Source organism: Perognathus longimembris, chromosome 11 (assembly GCF_023159225.1).
Source record: "Perognathus longimembris pacificus isolate PPM17 chromosome 11, ASM2315922v1, whole genome shotgun sequence".
In the NCBI taxonomy this organism is placed as follows: domain Eukaryota; kingdom Metazoa; phylum Chordata; class Mammalia; order Rodentia; family Heteromyidae; genus Perognathus; species Perognathus longimembris.
In genome coordinates, this window is record NC_063171.1 from 56219174 (window position 1) to 56236399 (window position 17226).

Here is a 17226-nt window from a genome sequence, read left to right on the forward strand (position 1 = left end):
CCGCATTAAAAATCTTTAGTTTTCAAGGCCAATTATAAAATTTACTTAAAAACAATGTTTTTGTTAGCCATAGGGGTTGAACTCAAGGCCTGAACGCTGCCCTTGAGCTCTTTCACTCTAGACTAGTCCTCTACCACTTCGAGCCAGAACACCACTTCCGGTTTTCTGGTGGTTAGTTGGAGATAAGAGTCTCACAGACTTGACTACCTGGGCTGCAGATCTCAGCCTCCTAAGTAGCTAGGATTACAGGTGTGAACCACCAGCACCCAGCGCCATATTATTAGAGTATTCCACAGAAGCCAAAGTGGAAAGGAGGTGTAGGGATTCTTACACAGTCACTTTGCTTTGTTTTGATACAGGGAGAAATCAAATGCTCTGGCATCCGAGAAGTGCGGTTGACACAGGCTATCTGCTTGGAGCTAAATGAGACCTCCAGCTGTGTAAGTCCTCCCCGTCCACTTCCCCTCCCCTCTGCTGCCTTCCCACAAACCCCGGGACTTCCTCAAGTCCCCATCCATGAGGCTGCCCTTGCATCCGGGGTCTTACCTTCCATGAGGCCACCTTTGCATGGAGGTCTGCCCGTGCAGCAGGCTTTAGTAACTTCTAATACCAAGCTTTGGGTTTAGGGAGTAAGAAGCCCCATCTGGTGGGCAAAAAAGGCAAAACCAATTTCAATGAAATTTGTTGTTATTTGATGTGAGATTTAAATTTGCTTTTATGTTAAGAGAGACCTTCTCATGTCTAGATTAAAAACTAGGAGGGCCATGTGCTTTGGGTTTGTTACTATGGCTTGAATTCAGGGCCTGGGCACTCTCCTTGAATTCTTTTGCTCAAGGCTAGCATTCTACCACCTGAGCCACAGCTCGTTCTGGCTTTCTGGTAGTGAATTGAAGATAAAAGTCTGAACAGACTTTCCTGCCAGGACTGGCTTTGAAATGCTTCAGATCTCAGTTTCCTGAGTAGCTAGGATCACAGTACAGGCCTGAGCCACCAGTGCTGGGCTTGATTCTTTCAGTTTTTAAACAAAGTCACCCTGTTATCTTCCAAAACATCTTTCTGTGCTTTGTAGTTAGTAATGTGTCTTGTTACAGTTTCTTACTGCATTAGTAAGAATACATGGCATGGTGTTAATTTTTAATGAGGCTAACAGGCCTTCTTGCTTTGTTTCATTAAATCCAATTTCCTGAAAGTAACAAGGCTCTGAAGGAAGGGGGAAGACACAAAGGGAAGAGAGATATTTACTTAAGCCAGGAAACATTTTTTTGCAAGTTAAGAATCCACCTAAGGGAAACCTGTAAGAGATGGATATGCATAGATCCCAAAGGCTATCTGTCAGTAAAGAAATTATTTATTTGTCCATCTTGATTATTTATTTACATCTTACTTCCAACCATCAGCTGGGTCTCTCTGATTTACAAATCTCTCAAAATCATACTGAGAAGAATCATTTCACTTAGGACATTTAGAAACAACAGAAATGGTGAGTACACACCGCACGTTGGCAGAATGGAGTGACCCATTGCAGTTCTCAGAAACAGTTAAATACGAATGAACAATCAACTAGCAGCACCCTGTGTGTTTCTCGTGTTCATTTTCAAGCTTCCTCATTAGGCAAAGAAAATGTCAAACCCTTTGTTAATTGTAACTAAGCAAAATGACCAGTTCTCCCACCCCCACCCCATCATCTTCAGGATTTATTTTCTGGGACATCACCCAGGCCTGTGCCCAAGTACTAAGTCCTCGAGCCTAGCATTTAGCAATGGCTGCCTTCTACCTGTCTACCTGTTTGTTCCAAGTGCTCACTGGATGAGCAGAGAACTACTTGAGAAATAACTTCTTCGCTGCGATGGTCTTTGTGCTGTAGTGGAAACCTGGCATACTCCTTTGAGTCTTGGCAGGATTTGGGAAGATGGCAGTGTCCCCACACCATATCCTATGCAGAAGAAAGCTTATTTGAATTGAGATGGAGAGCACTACAGGGATTTGAACTCAGTGCCTTGGGCTTGCTTGGGAGATGTTCTACCACTTGAGCTACATACCCCAGCCCTTTTTAAGGTTTAGTTATTTTTTCAGGTAGGGTCTCAGGTTTTTCTGATTGGAATTCTTGATCCCTTGGAGCTGGGATAACATCATCACACCCAGCCATTGGTTGGGTGGCCTTGAACTGCCATCCTCTGGATCTCCATCTTCTGGATAGTTGCAATTACAGAAGTGAGCCATCATGCCCAGCTTGGAGAGTTGTACTTTCCATGTCAGAGGGTGTTAAGTTATTATTGGTGCTGGGAGAATTGGGCTTTCCCTGCAACTTAATGAGGCACAGGAAGGATTCGGAGTCCCCTTTTTAATGTTTCTCTTCATGTACTGCCTTGCAGTACTCAGGTCACATTGGTACCCACCTGCATTTAGCTGTGCGTGAGGGAGGAGGGCCTCGTCTCTGGATTCTCATTGGTCAGGGTTGCAAAGTATGACACGCCCCCGCCCCGCCCCGCCCCGTGGGTCGTGGAGCCTGTCTTCTGTACATGCCTTCTGTGCCGCCCTCTATGCATCCATTTCCCCATCGCAGAACTGCCTTTGGCACAGGGCCTCCTGGGTCCCCTTTTCATTCTCTCTGCGGCAATCAATGTCTGCTTCGGTTAGACTTTGTGCTCATGGTACTCCAAATAGTTTCTCAACTGTGGAGATTATTTTCGTCTCCTGTACCCAATTGAATAGGGGAATACATGAAGTTTATTACTTTCTTTTAACGGTGGCAAAATACACCTAAGATGTACGTCTTAAAGCATTTGCAAATGCACAGGTGGGTACAGTTGGCTCCATTCACATTGTTGGGCAAGCTACAGAATTCTTTGCATGTTCTAAAACTTTCTATCAAGACACTTGGCCCTTCTCTGCGCCATGCCCCAGTATCCAGCGTCTCGCTCTATGAAGCTGGCTGACTGTGTGCCACATGGAGGTACAATCCAGCAGTGTTGTCTTCTTACCACTCTCTTCTTCTTTCCCCCATTAGTATAGTGTCTTTAAGGCTGGGCTCTGTGTAGTTGACACCACGAATGCCTTCCTTCTTGGAGCACCGTGATTTTCCATTTCCATTTTCTTTATTTTTCCGTCCATAGATAGACACTTGGGTTTTTTCATCTCTTGGCTATTGTGAATCATGCAGATATGAACACAAGTGTGCAAATATAGCTTTGGCATCCAGATTTCTGTTCTTTGGGACATAGACCTGCAGGTGGAAGTGCTGGATCCTGTGGTAATTCTGGGGTTATTATTATTATTTTTTGGTGCCTTATCACCTGAGCCTCATCCTGCCCTCCAGCTTCGTTTGCTGCTTTATATTTGCTTATCTTTCAGATAGGGTCTCACATAATGGCCACCCTGGAACTTGATCCTCCTGTTTACTCTTCTCAATGAGCTGGAATCGCAGGGGTGCACCATCATACCAAGAATTTTACTGTTGAGATGGAGGAGGAATCTCAAGAAGTTGTTTTTTTGTCCAGACTGGCCTTGAACCGTGATTCTTCCAGTACTTGTCTCCCAAAGAATAACTAGAATTCTAAGCACTGGGCCCATCCTATGTGTTTTAAAGTTTTTTGAGGACCTACCATACTGGTTTGTGTTTTGTTTCATTTGTAGTGCTGGGGGGTGGAACCCAGGGCCTTGCGCATTCTAGGCCAGCCCTCTACCAACCAGTGAGGACATTCAGTTACCACATGACAGGTTTCCATAGTGAGTGTGCCGTTTCATATTTCTGTCAGCAGTGCACAAGGGCCCCTGTTTCCCTACATTCTTGTCAAAATTCTCTCTCCTTTCCCTCTCTCTCTTCCTCTCTCTCTCTCTCTCTCTCTCTCTCTCTCTCTCTCTCACTCTTTTTTCCAAGAACTGAGTCTTGAACTCAGGGCCCTTCTTGCTCTCCCTTAGTTTTTCCATTCAAGGCTGGTGCTCTACCACTTGAGCCACACCTTCACTTCTACCTTTTTGCTGGTTAATTGGAAGTAAAGAGTCTCACAGTTTTCTGCTAAGGCTAGCTTCAAACCTCAATCCTCAGGTTTCACACAACTGAATAGATAGGGTTACAGGCATGACCTCCTAGAACCTGACTTTTTGTTGTTGTTTCGAATCGTAGCCATCTAATGACTACGAAGTGGTATCTTGTGGTTTCGATATATTTCTCTGCTGATTAATGATCTTGTGCATTTTTTCATGTGCTTATCAGCCTTTCTGTGTATGTGTGGGACTAAAGGTTGACCCCTGAGCCTGCATGTTAGCCAAGAGCTTTCCTCTGAGTCACTCCTCCAGCCTTGGTAGACATTTGCCTATTTCTGGAGAAATGCCAACTCAAGGGTTTTGTTGTTGTTGTTTTTTCCATAGTCATTTCTTTCTCAGAACATCTGTTTAATGCCACCTCTGTTTATATGCACATTGTATCAACTTGCAAAAGAAGAATATGGTTCGATGATTTTGTTACTTTCACCAACTGTGGCTTAACTCAACCAAGTCATATTTTCCTTATTGTTACATTGACTTCAGGGGAGGCAGGCTGTCTCGGGGCCCTTGCTTGAATCATTCTATCTCCTAGCCGCCACCTTCCTACCTCTCTGCCCAAACACTACAGAGGGTCAGTTTTCAGCAGAAAACCTAAGAGAGAGCTGAAGGGCGTAGAAAGGCAGCCGTGTCTACTGCAGAAAGCCTTGGATCTGGAGACGATCTAGTTTCTTGTCCTCTTAGCGGCCCATTTGTTGTCTGACATTCCCTTCGTTACTTCGGCCCTCATGTAAGTGAAGTTTTTACCTACAGCATCATACTCTCACAGTAAACAAGATGACATTGCTTTGAGCCAGGCACCGGTGGCTCACACCTGTAATCCTAGCTACTCAGGAGGCTGAGATCTGAGGATTGTGGTTCAACGCCAACTCAGCAGAAAAGTCCATGAGACTCTTATCTCCAATTAATCAACGGGGAATCCGGAAGTGGCGCTGTGGCTCAGAGTGATAGAGCGCTAGCTAGCCTTGAACAAAAGAGCTCAGGGACAGTGCCCAGGCCCTGAGTCCAAGCCTCACAACCAAATTAAAAAAACAAAACAAAGAAGAAGAAGAAGGTAACATTACTTGGAAAGCAGAGCAGGGTTACAGGGACATGATTGATACTGACAATTTCCCTTAGTTTTGGGGAAGTGTCTCAAAGTTCTCTTAGAAAAATGCCTCCTCTCTTCCATCCCCTCCCCCCAATGCCCAGTGCTTGATGTGCCTTAAAAAAAAAAAAAAAAAAAAGGTCTGTAATGTCAGAGAAGTATAATGATGCAACCCTGTAAACGCTGTGTGGTTTTCCTGGTTTTGCGAAGTAACTTGTGTTCAGGGAGCTGGGAAATGGGAGTCTCACGAAGAAAGCCATCAGGCTGTGGCTTCCTCCCCCTGCCCTCCACCTCCCAGCTCTCCCACTGTGTTTACCTGCAGGGTCTCCTGGGGGAGGATGTTTATTCCAAGCATCCGGAGTAAGCATTGTGTTTTATTCAGGATCCACCTGCTCTCCTCTCTGGGCCCAAACACAATTCACAGAGGCAGTGAGATTCCAGTGTGGGAGGCCAGCCGGCTGGGACTGCCTTGAATTTAGTCCAAGAAACGAAGTGAGGGGTGGAGGGGCCCAGAGTAGAGGCCCAACCCGTTGAGAGGGTTAAGTTCAACAAGTCCCTGAGTTGTTTTATGTATTTGGTGGTATGATGAATGCAGTCTGAGTTCAAAATTATGGGATGTGAATCTCAGCCCCTGGTGCATATGACGGGGTCTAGTGAGAGTCCAATTAGAAAGGACAGTAACCCTAAGACAAAATAGGATAAAATAAGATAGATTGTAGATAATGTATAAAGGCATTGTGTTTTTTTTAAAAAAATACATCATCTTTAAGTTACACAGGGGGCTTCAATTCAAATCAGTTTATAAGTACAATGTGCCTTTTTTTTTGTTGTTTTGCTTTGGTTTTGGGGGGAGGGATTGTGTGTGTGTGTGTGTGTGTGTGTGTGTGTGTGTGTGTGTGTGTGCATATGGTAGTACTGGGGCTTGAACTTGGGGCCTTGAGTTCTTACTTGACTTTTCTGCTCAGAGCTGGTTCTCTACAACTGGAGCCAAACCTCCATTTCTAGGATTTTTTAATTTTTTTAAACATTTTTTTTTTTGCTGGTTAACGGAGAGAAGTGTCTCTCCGATTTGTCTGCCCAGACTGCAATCCTCAGATCTCACCTCCTGAGTAGCTAGGATTACGGATGTGAACCACTTGGGCTCACTGGATATTGTGATTCATAATAGTAGCTACCATTTTTCAAGTGCATGTCATATTCCTGAGGGTATTTTCCCACACATCTCTTCCGTCACCACAACCACCATTTTATAGCTGAGGAACCTGACAGACCCAACGCATGACTTTCAAAGTTCTAGTGAACAGCAGAGCAAGGATTGATGGCTAGCTGGCTGGAAGACATTACAGGAAACAAGATCGCCTTCACCCCTGAGGGGGCATTTGCGTTGGATCTTTGAAGGACAGGGAACCACAAGAAGGGAGAACCGTGATGGAGAGGGAAGACCCACACGTTTCCTGACTACGATAGAGACAGCGTGTACTCTCATATGCTTGACTGCCTTGGCTGTACCCACCCCAGTGCCTTTCCCTGACAGGAACTCAGCCTCCTGAATAGCTAGGATTGCAGGTGTGAGCCACCAGCACCCAGCTAACAAATGAGCTTTAATGGAAAGTTCAAGAGGGACTCCATGGCGACCTGAGGATAGTCAGGAGAAGGGGTGGAGGGACTTAAGTAGGGTAATGGGTAGAGGCAGGGTCTCAGCTCCCTGGAGGGCTCTCGAGATTATGGTGCAGGTATGTCTCTAGGAATGTATTGTTTGAGCAAGTCCCCTGCCTCATCTGCTAAGAGGCCAATTGCTTGGGGGGAGATTGGGAGGTTATGATTCTGGGCTGCTGGATGAGCTGGAGAATTTCAAGATGGTTGGGGGACGGGGTAGTCAGTAGGCCATACCATGGGAGTAGTATTGAGTTCAGAGAACTAAGCAGATTTGCATCATTCCCTGATGGCCTTTACTATATCATGTTCAACTTATTCTTGAAAGCCTGGTTTGAAATGGTTCTAACCTCAAGCCAGATTCGTCCTCACTTGTAGACTTTGATTTGTGACAATCACCTGGTAGATGGTCTTTGTGCTTCACTCTCTTTACCTACAAAATGAAGAGGTACCAGGCCAGTGGCTCATGCCTAGCTTCTCACTCAGAAGGCTGAGATCTGATGACTGTGGTTCAAGGCCAGCCTAGGCAGGAAAGTCTGAGACTCCGTGACCTACTTGAAATTTCGCCAGAAATGGAGCTGTGGCTCAAATGGTAGAGTGCTAACCTTGAGCAAAAAAATGTTAAAAGATAGAGCCCAGGCCCTGAGTTCAAGCACCAGTACTAACACACACACATACACACACACACACACACACAAATGTATCTATACACATTAAACCCACATACACACCAAATCTCCTAGGCTTGTGGGAGACAGAGGGGAGGCAGATGTGAAGAGCTCTAAGGACAATGATCTAGACAGACTAATCATTTACTAATTGCCTGGTATGCAAACTGAGGGGTTTGATCCTATGAAATTCATAGATGCCCCTCCCACTTCCATCCCCACCCCCGTGCATGATGCGCAAAATGGACTCCCACACTGACAGGTTTTCACATGGCATCTTATTATGTTCAAGGCTCAATACATGTCCGAATGCCTGGAGGTTTTCAGGGTGCTGCTTATTAGTACTATGCGAGTGGAGGAAGGTGCCATTTTGTCTGACCAATTTAGATCCTGTCAGAACCCTGTCCCCTCTGCCTGCTGTCTCTGTCCGCTTCTTCACCCAGAGTCAAGTCAGCGCCGTAGGGTGATCTCAGAGGAGTCTTCCTTCCCCTCAGCAAAGGCCTGGTACTTGGGAGGGCATGCGCTTTGCCATGGAGAAGCGTGAAAGGCTCGCCTAAGAGAGCTGAGTTTATTTATTTGCCAGTCCTGGGCCTTGGACTCAGGGCCTGAGCACTGTCCCTGGCTTCTTTTTGCTTGAGGCTAGCACTCTGCCACCTGAGCCATAGCGCTGCTTCTGGCCATTTTCTATATATGTGGTTCTGGGGAATCGAACCCAGGGCTTCATGTATACGAGGCAAGCACTCTACCACTAGGCCATATTCCCGAGAGCTGAGTTTAGAGAGGTCTACCCAGTTCTCCCGGGATACATGGGTTGGTCATAGCTGACTACCTACTGCAAATGTTGCCATAAAGAGCCAGATTTCTTCCAGACTCAGACAAACCTTTATCTAAGGCCTTACTAGAGAAGTCTGTAAAACTGGCCATTTTCCTGAGGGATGAATCATCAGGGACCTGAGCATTTTTTTTTTTATAACCTTTACCTCAAGAGGAATTTTCTTTTCTCAGTTGTAGGGTTTGAACTCAGGGCCTGGGTGCTGTTCCTGAGCTTTTTCACTCAAGGCTAGCTCTCTGCCACATGGAATCACAGCTTCACTTCTGGATTTTGATTGGTTAATTGGACATTAGAGTCTCACCAGGGACTTTTCTGCTCAGGCTGGCTTCAGACTGCAATTCTCAGATCTCAGCCTCCTGAATAGCTAGGATTACAGGTGTGAGCCACCGACACCAGGCCTTAAGAGGAATTTTGAGGCTGCTGTGGGACTCACCTCTCTGAGACCTGGCGTGGCCAGTCATGCTTGCTTGGCCTCATCCAAGTCCACTTAGTTTTCCCTGGGCTGCCTCAAATTCCAGCAAGAGCCTGAGGTCAGTCTTGACCTTGGGGAGCAAAGGAGCCTGGGTTTTCCTGCCTTGGGTCTCAGCAATAGGAAAATACCCAGGCACCTTTCCAACCAGAAGGGCCTCTGCCCTTGCCACCAGCCACAGTCCTCTCCACAAACAGGAAGCTTTCTCCTACACGGAGGCTCAGGTCTGATGACTGTCACACGCACGCCCTAGCAGTTTTCCCCGAACAGGAAAGTGTTGGGGCTGGCAGGCATTTCCTCCTCTGCCATCTGCCATCTGGACAGAAGAGAACATCTTAGTTTTAAGTTGTACAGCAGAGGCCACTGGGATTAGAGGCTGCTGGAATAAGTCCTGGGGAAGTGAGAACAAGGTTTTGAAGGGCAGAGCCAATGCTTCTATGGCATGCCTTTCCTGGCACCTGGTTTTTATAGAGTGATCAGAGTTCGTTGTCTAACTCTTGAGTTCCTGAGTCCTAGGGACCGGTCAGCAACTTGGAGTAGAACTACGTGTTTCATTAAAAGTTAGTTGCATGTTTTCAGTGGAGAGAGGGAAGGAAAGGCCAAACAAAAACACAGTTTCACTGGGTGCCGGTAGCTCATCTCTGCAATCCTAGCTACTCAGGAGGTTGAGATCTGAGAGTCGTGGTTCAAAGCCAGCTCAGGCAGAAAAGTCTTTGAGACTCTTATCTCCAGTTAACCACCAGAAAGCTGCAGGTGGCGCTATGACTCAAAGTGGTAGAGCAAAGGGAGCTCAGGGACAGCACCAGGGGCCTGAATTTAAGCCCCATGACCACCACCAACAACAAAAACAGTTTTGGTGTAAGCAGTGCTTTCTGTGGTTTTGTGGTTGGACATCGAGAGGGAGGAAGCCCCCGTGGATGCCACTGAGCCCAGAGACATAGATAGGTTCTGTACTTCTCACCATCTTTGGCTTGCTTGTCATTGTTTACAGTCCTTGTAACCTGGAACAAAGCCTTCTTCTCTTAGTTACTATTGTATTATTAATGTTTTCCTGCCGTTGGTAATGCCTTTTGAACTGAATTTAAATAGCATACGTGTGCACAGGCAATTCTTAAAGTAAGATGATTGTTTTTCCTAAGTTTGTTCTCCGATGTCTTAAACACAAATCGATATGTGTTCTGGTGTTGAGGACATTTGGGACTTTTTTGTTTCTCATTGTTGCATGGTTAGCAGTTACATGGTTAGTTATATGTTATATGGTTAGCAGTAATTTTTTTTTTCAGGTAGAATTTTAGAAAGAAGGATTTCTTACAAGGGTGGGGTGGTTGTTGTAAATTTTGTCAGAATTATTATCCGAGATTTGGATTCAACTCAGGGATACTCATAATTTCATCTCTTGCTCTCCATTTCGGTCTCCTCAGGAGGAGTTTAAGAAGGACAAAGGCGAGGACCTCATCCGGTTACTGTGTGGGAAGGAGGCGAGGGCAGAGCCTGGCGCGTGCTCCTTGCTCCTTGCCCAGTCGGAGGTTAAACCGCAGTGCCTCCTGCTGGTCTTGGCCAACAGAACAGGTAAGGGCAGATACACCTGTCTGGAGATTAGGGCTCAAGTTAAAGCTAAGGTTAAAAAAAAAAAAATCTTAGGTGGAAACCACAGGTCTCCAGAGAGAAGGAACCACTCTGACCATTGAAGCTTCTTCTAGAACAGCCATGGGATGCTCTAGCTTGTCAGTTTAGTAACCTCTGTTTCCCTCATTCTAGAACTTCCTGGCAAACTCCAGCTTATGGAAAAGCACCAGTCTGACTTGAAAAAGGTAAGGTCACTTACTACTGGGATGGTGGGGCCCAGAGGAACAGGGGGTCGGAGGAGTTGCTCGATCAGAAGAGGATGTAATTAGCTTATTTAGTCCTTTCCTTCTTGTCTCGCCTTCCTGAGATGTGAAGAGCATGGGTTCAATCCAGCCTGGGTAGAAAAGTCCACGAGACTCTTTATCTCTAATTAATCAGCTAAATACCAAAGAGAAACCCATGGTTCCAGTGGTAGAGTGCCAGCCTTCAGCCAAAAAGCTAAGCAAGAACATAAGACCTTGAGTTTAAACCCCAGTACCAAGACACACACACACACACACACACACACACACACACACACACACACGAGATCTGTGTGCTCTTCCATATCCAACGGTCTGGAGTGGGCTAGGATTCTTCTAGAACTCTCTTTCTACAAGTAACAGACTTCCTTTTCCGTATCGTGTCCCCAAGCTGGGGATCCAAGGTTTCACGGAGGAAGACGTTGGGAGCCACCAGAACTATTCCCGAAAGACCCTGATCGCGCTGGTGACCTCGGGAGTCCTGCTGGCTGTTCTGGGCGCCACCGGTTATTTCCTGATGAACCGTCGCAGTTGGAGCCCTGCAGGGGAAAGGCTGGTCAGTGTGGAGGTCCTGGGCAAAGGAAAGGAAGATAGTGGTGTTCCAGGGGTGTCCCTGGGGGTCACGGAGGGGGAGCAGAGCGCAGGAAAGGCGCTCGGGTGCTGCTCTGCTTAGGGAGGTGTGAGCACAGACACAGGATGCACAGGAAGCAGGGTCTGGCTTCCGGGGGCGGGGCAAGCAGGAGTGGCACAGCCCACCTTCTTACTGTCATGGCAGATGACATACGTTCATGACATTTCCTGCAAGAGCTCTGGACACCGCCAGCTGGGGTGGGGGGGGGTGCTAAGCGAGCCACACTTATTTATTTGGGAGGATATGAAAGGCCCCATGGGTGTCACCTCGCTCACGAGCAGGACAGACACAGAGGGAAATATATACTCTTGAGATATTCTGGGGGGGGGGGGGGGAGAGGGAGAGGACAAGGCTGAGGTTGCACCCTTGACCTCTGGCCTGGGAAGTTATTTCACCCTGGGGAACCAGCCACCAGGTATTCTCTGGGGGCCTTGGCGGCACTGTATGGTGCCTTTCCTCTGTCCTTTCTCCTCTAGGAGCTGGAGCCCTGACCACTCTTCAGGAAGAGAGGAGTCTCACATACAGCAGCACCCCCACCCCCACTTCCCTTCGGCTCCCCTTGGATTTCCCCTTACCTCCCCTTCCCCCAAACCCTCCCCCAATACCCCCCCCAAACCCCGGGCCTCGCACCTCTGCTTACCAGATAATGATCCTCTATTTATACACTGTCTAGGGCGAAGACCCTTATTACACGGAGAACGGTGGAGGCCAGGGCTATAGCTCAGGACCGGGCACCTCCCCGGAGGCTCAGGGAAAGGCCAGTGTGAACCGAGGGGCTCAGGAGAACGGCACCGGCCAGGCCACCTCCAGAAACGGCCATTCGTCAAGACAGCATGTGGTGGCTGATACAGAGCTGTGACGTGGCTGGATGTATGTGTGTGTGTGTGTGCAAGTGCGTGTGCGTGAAACGAGGCCTCTCTTGGCCTCTTGACTCCATGCTGCCTCTGCTGAAGGTGACATTCCCTCGCATCCTCCCTTTTCCCTCCGAGGCTCTTCCTGGTCCTCCACCGGGACCAGGCGGGTAGACTCCTGCCCTTGACGTATTCAGCGTCCTGAGTGCAGGCTCTGTCTGGTCTTCTTGTGGGGGGAAAGGCATGGGGAAGAACGGCCAAGGGAGGCCGATGGCCTTGCAGTATTTGCACCCGAGACCCCCTTCTTTGTGCCTCACTACAGGAATACTAGGGGAAAGGGTGGGCTTTGTAAAAACTGTATTTTCTTCTGAGAAGGCTTTGTTGATTTTACTGTTTCTTCTTTACATTTTCTTTCTCTACTTTAGGGAAACCAAGTAACTCCATGGTTTAAACTCCCTTTTAATAATATAGCCAGAAGAACATGTTGCCTTAAACCATAGCCTTTATCTCTCCTCCAAAACACCGTGGGGTTTGTCCCCAACCCCTCCACCCCCACCGGATTCCCCACTCCTGCCTGGTTCTCCGGTTCTCCCATGTTCCATGGGCCCCCCCGCATCTGTGTACTAAAGCCAGCACTGGTGTCTGGCTAGAACTGAAATAGTCCTGATCTCTTGGAGGCCACCTAGGGCCTCTCCTCTGGTCCATGTGAATGGGACCACAGGACCAGACGTGTTGATGCTGAGCCTCTTGAAATTGTGCCCTTCTGAGGAACCTTCATGGCTTCTTCTCCCACCTCTGACTCCTGGGTTGAACTATGGCCTCAGTCCCCAGCAGGCTCCTTCCGGTCTCTGCCTCCCCACTCCCAACCCCTTTACCTGCTCTGTGGTCAGAGCCCCAGGCCCTTTCCCAAAGACCACTAACTTCTTTGTGGTTCCTCTTTTTATCTTTCTCCAATGGGATAAGCAATGACGGTTGGAAATAGAACTTTCCAGAAATGAGTGGATCGGGTGGATTTTTTTTCTTGTTGTTCAGAATTTAAAAAAAAAAAAGAAAAGATGTCTCTGAGTACTGTAATTAAAGTGATACTGAAACATCTGTTCCATGCACTGTCCATACAACTCACTGTGTCTGACTGACCCACTGGCCTCTCCATCGCAGAGGGGGTGGGAAGAGGCCAGCCCGAGAAGAGCTTGGAGACCCGATCTGGGGACACCGGTATCAGCCAGGATGCTGACATTCGGAGGGTAACTTTGCCATTCCTTTCCCTTGGTTGAGGGCGGGGAGGCTTGGCTGTTTCCAGTAGTAGAGACAAGACTCAGGTGTCCCTGGAATATGCCTATCACTAAGGAAAGGAGTCACAGCCCAGGCAGCCTCTGCTATCAGACCACCCCTGCCCCAGCTTAAAGTGTCAGCCATGAAGGACTTGGGGGACCGTCCAGGAAGGTGCTGGCTTCCACCTCAGGATCGTAAGAGCCATCTGTAAGCATTTACCTCCCCTCAGTTACCAGGTTTCCCTCCCCCCTACTCCTTCCAGGGCACAGGAAATGGGGGAGGGGTGCAGCCTCCCCCACTCAGGAAACACCCTTAAGTATGTCAACGGAGGCCCAGGCCTTTGGGGCCAGACAAAGGTTGATTCTTCCAGTCTTATCTCACCAAAGCCAGACCTTTCCCTCTTTGCACTCCCCCCTCCCCCATTTCTGTGTAGATTTCCTCCCAGGCTTCTCCCTACAACGTGGGAGGATGGGGCTGGAGCCTCCAGGCTGGTTTGAGGACTGGACACTGGGAAGATGGTAGTCAGGAGAGACTGCTTGAGGGAGGAGTGGGAACCTGGGGAAGAAGTAGCTAGGAATCAAGGCAGCTTTACCCAAAGCTTCTGAGTGTAGGATTTGGAAAGGAAGGGTGTGCGCGCGCATGTGTGTGTGTGTGTGTGTGTGTGTGTGTGTGTTGGAGTTGTGGCTGTTTTTCTGTGATGGCTGCACACTTTTCCACACCAAGCACTCATACCTAGGAAGAAAACCACAACTTTCCCACCTTTGGCATCCTGGTGCATCAATGGCGCCACCTGCTGGTGCTATTGAGCTCCTACCACTCAGGCACTGTTGATGTTGGGTTTGCTCTCAGCTGCTGTTCCATGGTTAACTGCTTTTTTATTTTTTTACTTTTTGCCAGGCCTGGAGCATGAACGCAGGACCAGAGCACTGTCCCTGGCTTCTTTTTGCTCAAGGCCCTCACTCTGCCACTTGAGCCACAGCGCCACTTCTGGCCTTTTCTATATATGTGGTGCTGAGGAATCGAACCCAGGGCTTCATGTAGAAGAGGCAAGCACCCTTTGCCACTAGGCCATATTCCCAGCCTCAACTTTAAACAGTTCAATTTGTGTCATATGCAAAGCTCACATAACCATAGAAAGGCCTTGATGCATAGGACGTCAAAGATTATATTCAATCCCACTTCCTGTGGCTAAAGTTAAACACAATCCAAGGCTTGCCCAATCACCTAGATTTCAGATGTTTTGAATGCAAACTTTCCCCTTCATCATGCCACCCTGATCTGCCAAGGCCCTGGGATCTCCCACTTGTGTGTCGGGCTAGTAAAGGCAATGTTTGGGGCTTTGGAAGGTTTGGGGCTCCAGATCTAGAAAGCATTTTACCATCCCTGGTCAGCTCAAGCGGTCCTCCATCCCTGGAGGCTGAGGTTCAGCTCCCTCTGCTGTATCCTGGGTCAGTTCCGAAGAATTAACTGGTGTCTCACACTCTTCATTATGGGAAACAGATTTATGCCAGATTTCCTTCTAATTGAATAAGTGAGGCGATGCCCCCCCCCCACAAGTCCCTCAAAGTCTGGATGAATAAAGTCATCTACATCCCATCTCTTCTAGACATCTCAATCCCATGCTTTTCACATAAACTCAGAAATAGACAATTTTGTGCTTCAGGGTGCTGCTTGCCCTAGATCCCCTGTGTGAGGAGTTCTCAGCTATCATTCCATCACTCAGTAACTTTATTGAACCCATAAGTGAGCCACTTGCTGTTCTAGAGACTGGGGCTATAGCAAGTACTCTCGGAGCTCACCATCCCATTAAAGGAGGACGAGAAGCAGTTTATTTTTTTTTGCCAGTCCTGGAAGTTGAATTCTGGGCCTGGGCTCTGTGCTTGAACTTTTGTTCAAAGTTAGCACTCTGTCACTTGAGCCCTGATTAAGAGCCTCATAGATGAGCACCGGTGCCTTACACCCGTAATCCTAGCTACTCCGGAGGCTGAGATCTGAGGATCATGGTTTGAGGTCAGCCCAGGGAAGAAAGAAAGCCTGTGAGACTCTTTCTTTTTTGGCCAGTCCTGGGGGTTGGACTCAGGACCTGAGCACTGTCCCTGGCTTCTTCTTGCTCAAGGCTAGCACTCTGCCACTTGAGCCACAGTGCCACTTCTGGCCATCTTCTGTATATGTGGTGCTGGGGAATCGAACCCAGAGCCTTATGGGTACGAGGCAAGCACTCTTGCCACTAGGCCATATCCCCAGCCCCCCTGTGAGACTCTTATCTCCAATTAGCCACCAGAAAACCAGGAGTGGAGCTGTGATAGAGCACTAGCTTCGAGTGGAAAAAGCTCAGGGACCGTGCCCAGGCCCTAAGTTCAAGCCCCCCACACACTGACACCCCTCCCCCCCAAAAAAAGTCATGAACTTTCCTGCTTAGTCTAGCTTCAAATCACAATCCTCAGGTCTTAGCCTCCTGATTGCTGAGAGTACAGGTGTGAGCCACCAGTATCCTGCTGACAAGAAGCAACGTTATCTGAGTAGATACATATATCTTCAGGTCATATGAAGAATATGGAACACAAAGACAGTGGTACTGCCTTATACTTAGGGGGTACATTCCAAACCCCCCAAAAGACGTCTAAACCACAGATGACGAGATCAGGTGCGCTCAGGGTGGTATGGCCATAGACACGTCTAAACCACAGATCACCCCTAAACCCTAGAGAAAGCACTGTGAGCCTGCAGTAGAGCATGTCTAAGGGGTGGCTACCAGAGGGGCTGGCAGGTGAGAGGTACACAGAATGAGGGCTGAGGAGGAGAGGTGGCTCATGTCTTGGCAGGAAGACCAAGTGAGGTATGAAGAGAATTTATCATGCTATTTGGAAGAATGGCAATTTAAAACTTGTGAGCTTCTTCTTTCTTCCATTTCTCTTTAATATCCTTGGGCTGTGGTTGAGTCTGGGTAACCGAAACAGTAGAAGGCAACATTACAGGTGTGAGCAACAAGTGTGGAGTAAAGGAAAGAGCTGGTGGGCTTTTTTTTTTTTCCAGTCCTGGGGCCTGAGCACTGTCCCTGGCTTTCTTTTTGCTCAAGGCTAGCACTCTGCCACTTGAGCCACAGCGCCGCTTCTGGCCTTTTCTGTGTATGTGGTGCTGAGGAATGAAACCCAGGATTTCATGCATGCTAGGCAAGCACTCTACCGCTAAGCCACATTCCCAGTCCAGGTTGGTGTTTTATATATAGTGGTATTCTTAAGGAGAGCCTAAGTTCATTTGAAGAAAAGTGGTGGGGCAGGTTATGGTCTGAACTGGAAAAGATATTCTCAAACAAAGGAGCTATGGCAAGCCCACCAACTGTAGCAGCAAGTTCTGGTTGGGAGAAAGCAAAACAGCCATTGAAACCCTATTGCATTGTTTGTGGGAATGCAGAATAGTGCAACCACTATGTAAGGCTATTTGGAGATTCCTCAAAAAGTAAGCCTAGATCTACCCTGTGATCCAGCGTTGCTTCTCCGAGGCATTTATCCAGAATGTCTCAAGTCAGGACACAGTAAAGACACTTGCACATCCATGTTCATTACTGTACAATTCACCATAGTCGAGTTATGGAAATGCCACAGATGCCCTACAACAGACAGCTGAAACATGTTTTGTGGGGAAGGGGGTGGCAGAGAGAGGTGGGGCAGATGAATGGAGAGAGGAAGGTGGGAAAATATAGTCATAATATTCACTGCAAACATGTGAAAATGGCATCAGGCAAGTTGAGGAGATGGGTGAGGTTGGGAAAGATGAGTGAGAATGTTGACAGGGGTGACATGGACCAAGATACATTGCATTCATGCCCTGACATGTTGAACTGAAACCCCTTAGTA

General features: G+C 47.9%; 1 protein-coding gene across 4 annotated transcripts in view; it reads left to right on the plus strand.

Moving 5' to 3' along the window:
* The window catches only part of Cd34 (CD34 molecule), a 41063-nt gene that overhangs the window by 12455 nt on the left and 11382 nt on the right, over positions 1-17226 (plus strand). For 2 of the 4 annotated variants that reach the window (XM_048356973.1, XM_048356971.1), the window contains exons 4-8: positions 360-440; positions 10172-10319; positions 10509-10561; positions 11010-11174; positions 11923-13206. In XM_048356973.1, coding sequence (XP_048212930.1) covers positions 360-440; positions 10172-10319; positions 10509-10561; positions 11010-11174; positions 11923-12108 — 633 coding nt within the window. In that variant the 3' untranslated portion in view covers positions 12109-13206. Of the gene's footprint in view, positions 1-359; positions 441-10171; positions 10320-10508; positions 10562-11009; positions 11175-11725; positions 13207-17226 lie in introns of those variants that run through there. The other 2 variants (XM_048356972.1, XM_048356974.1) reach the window with 2 other exon arrangements.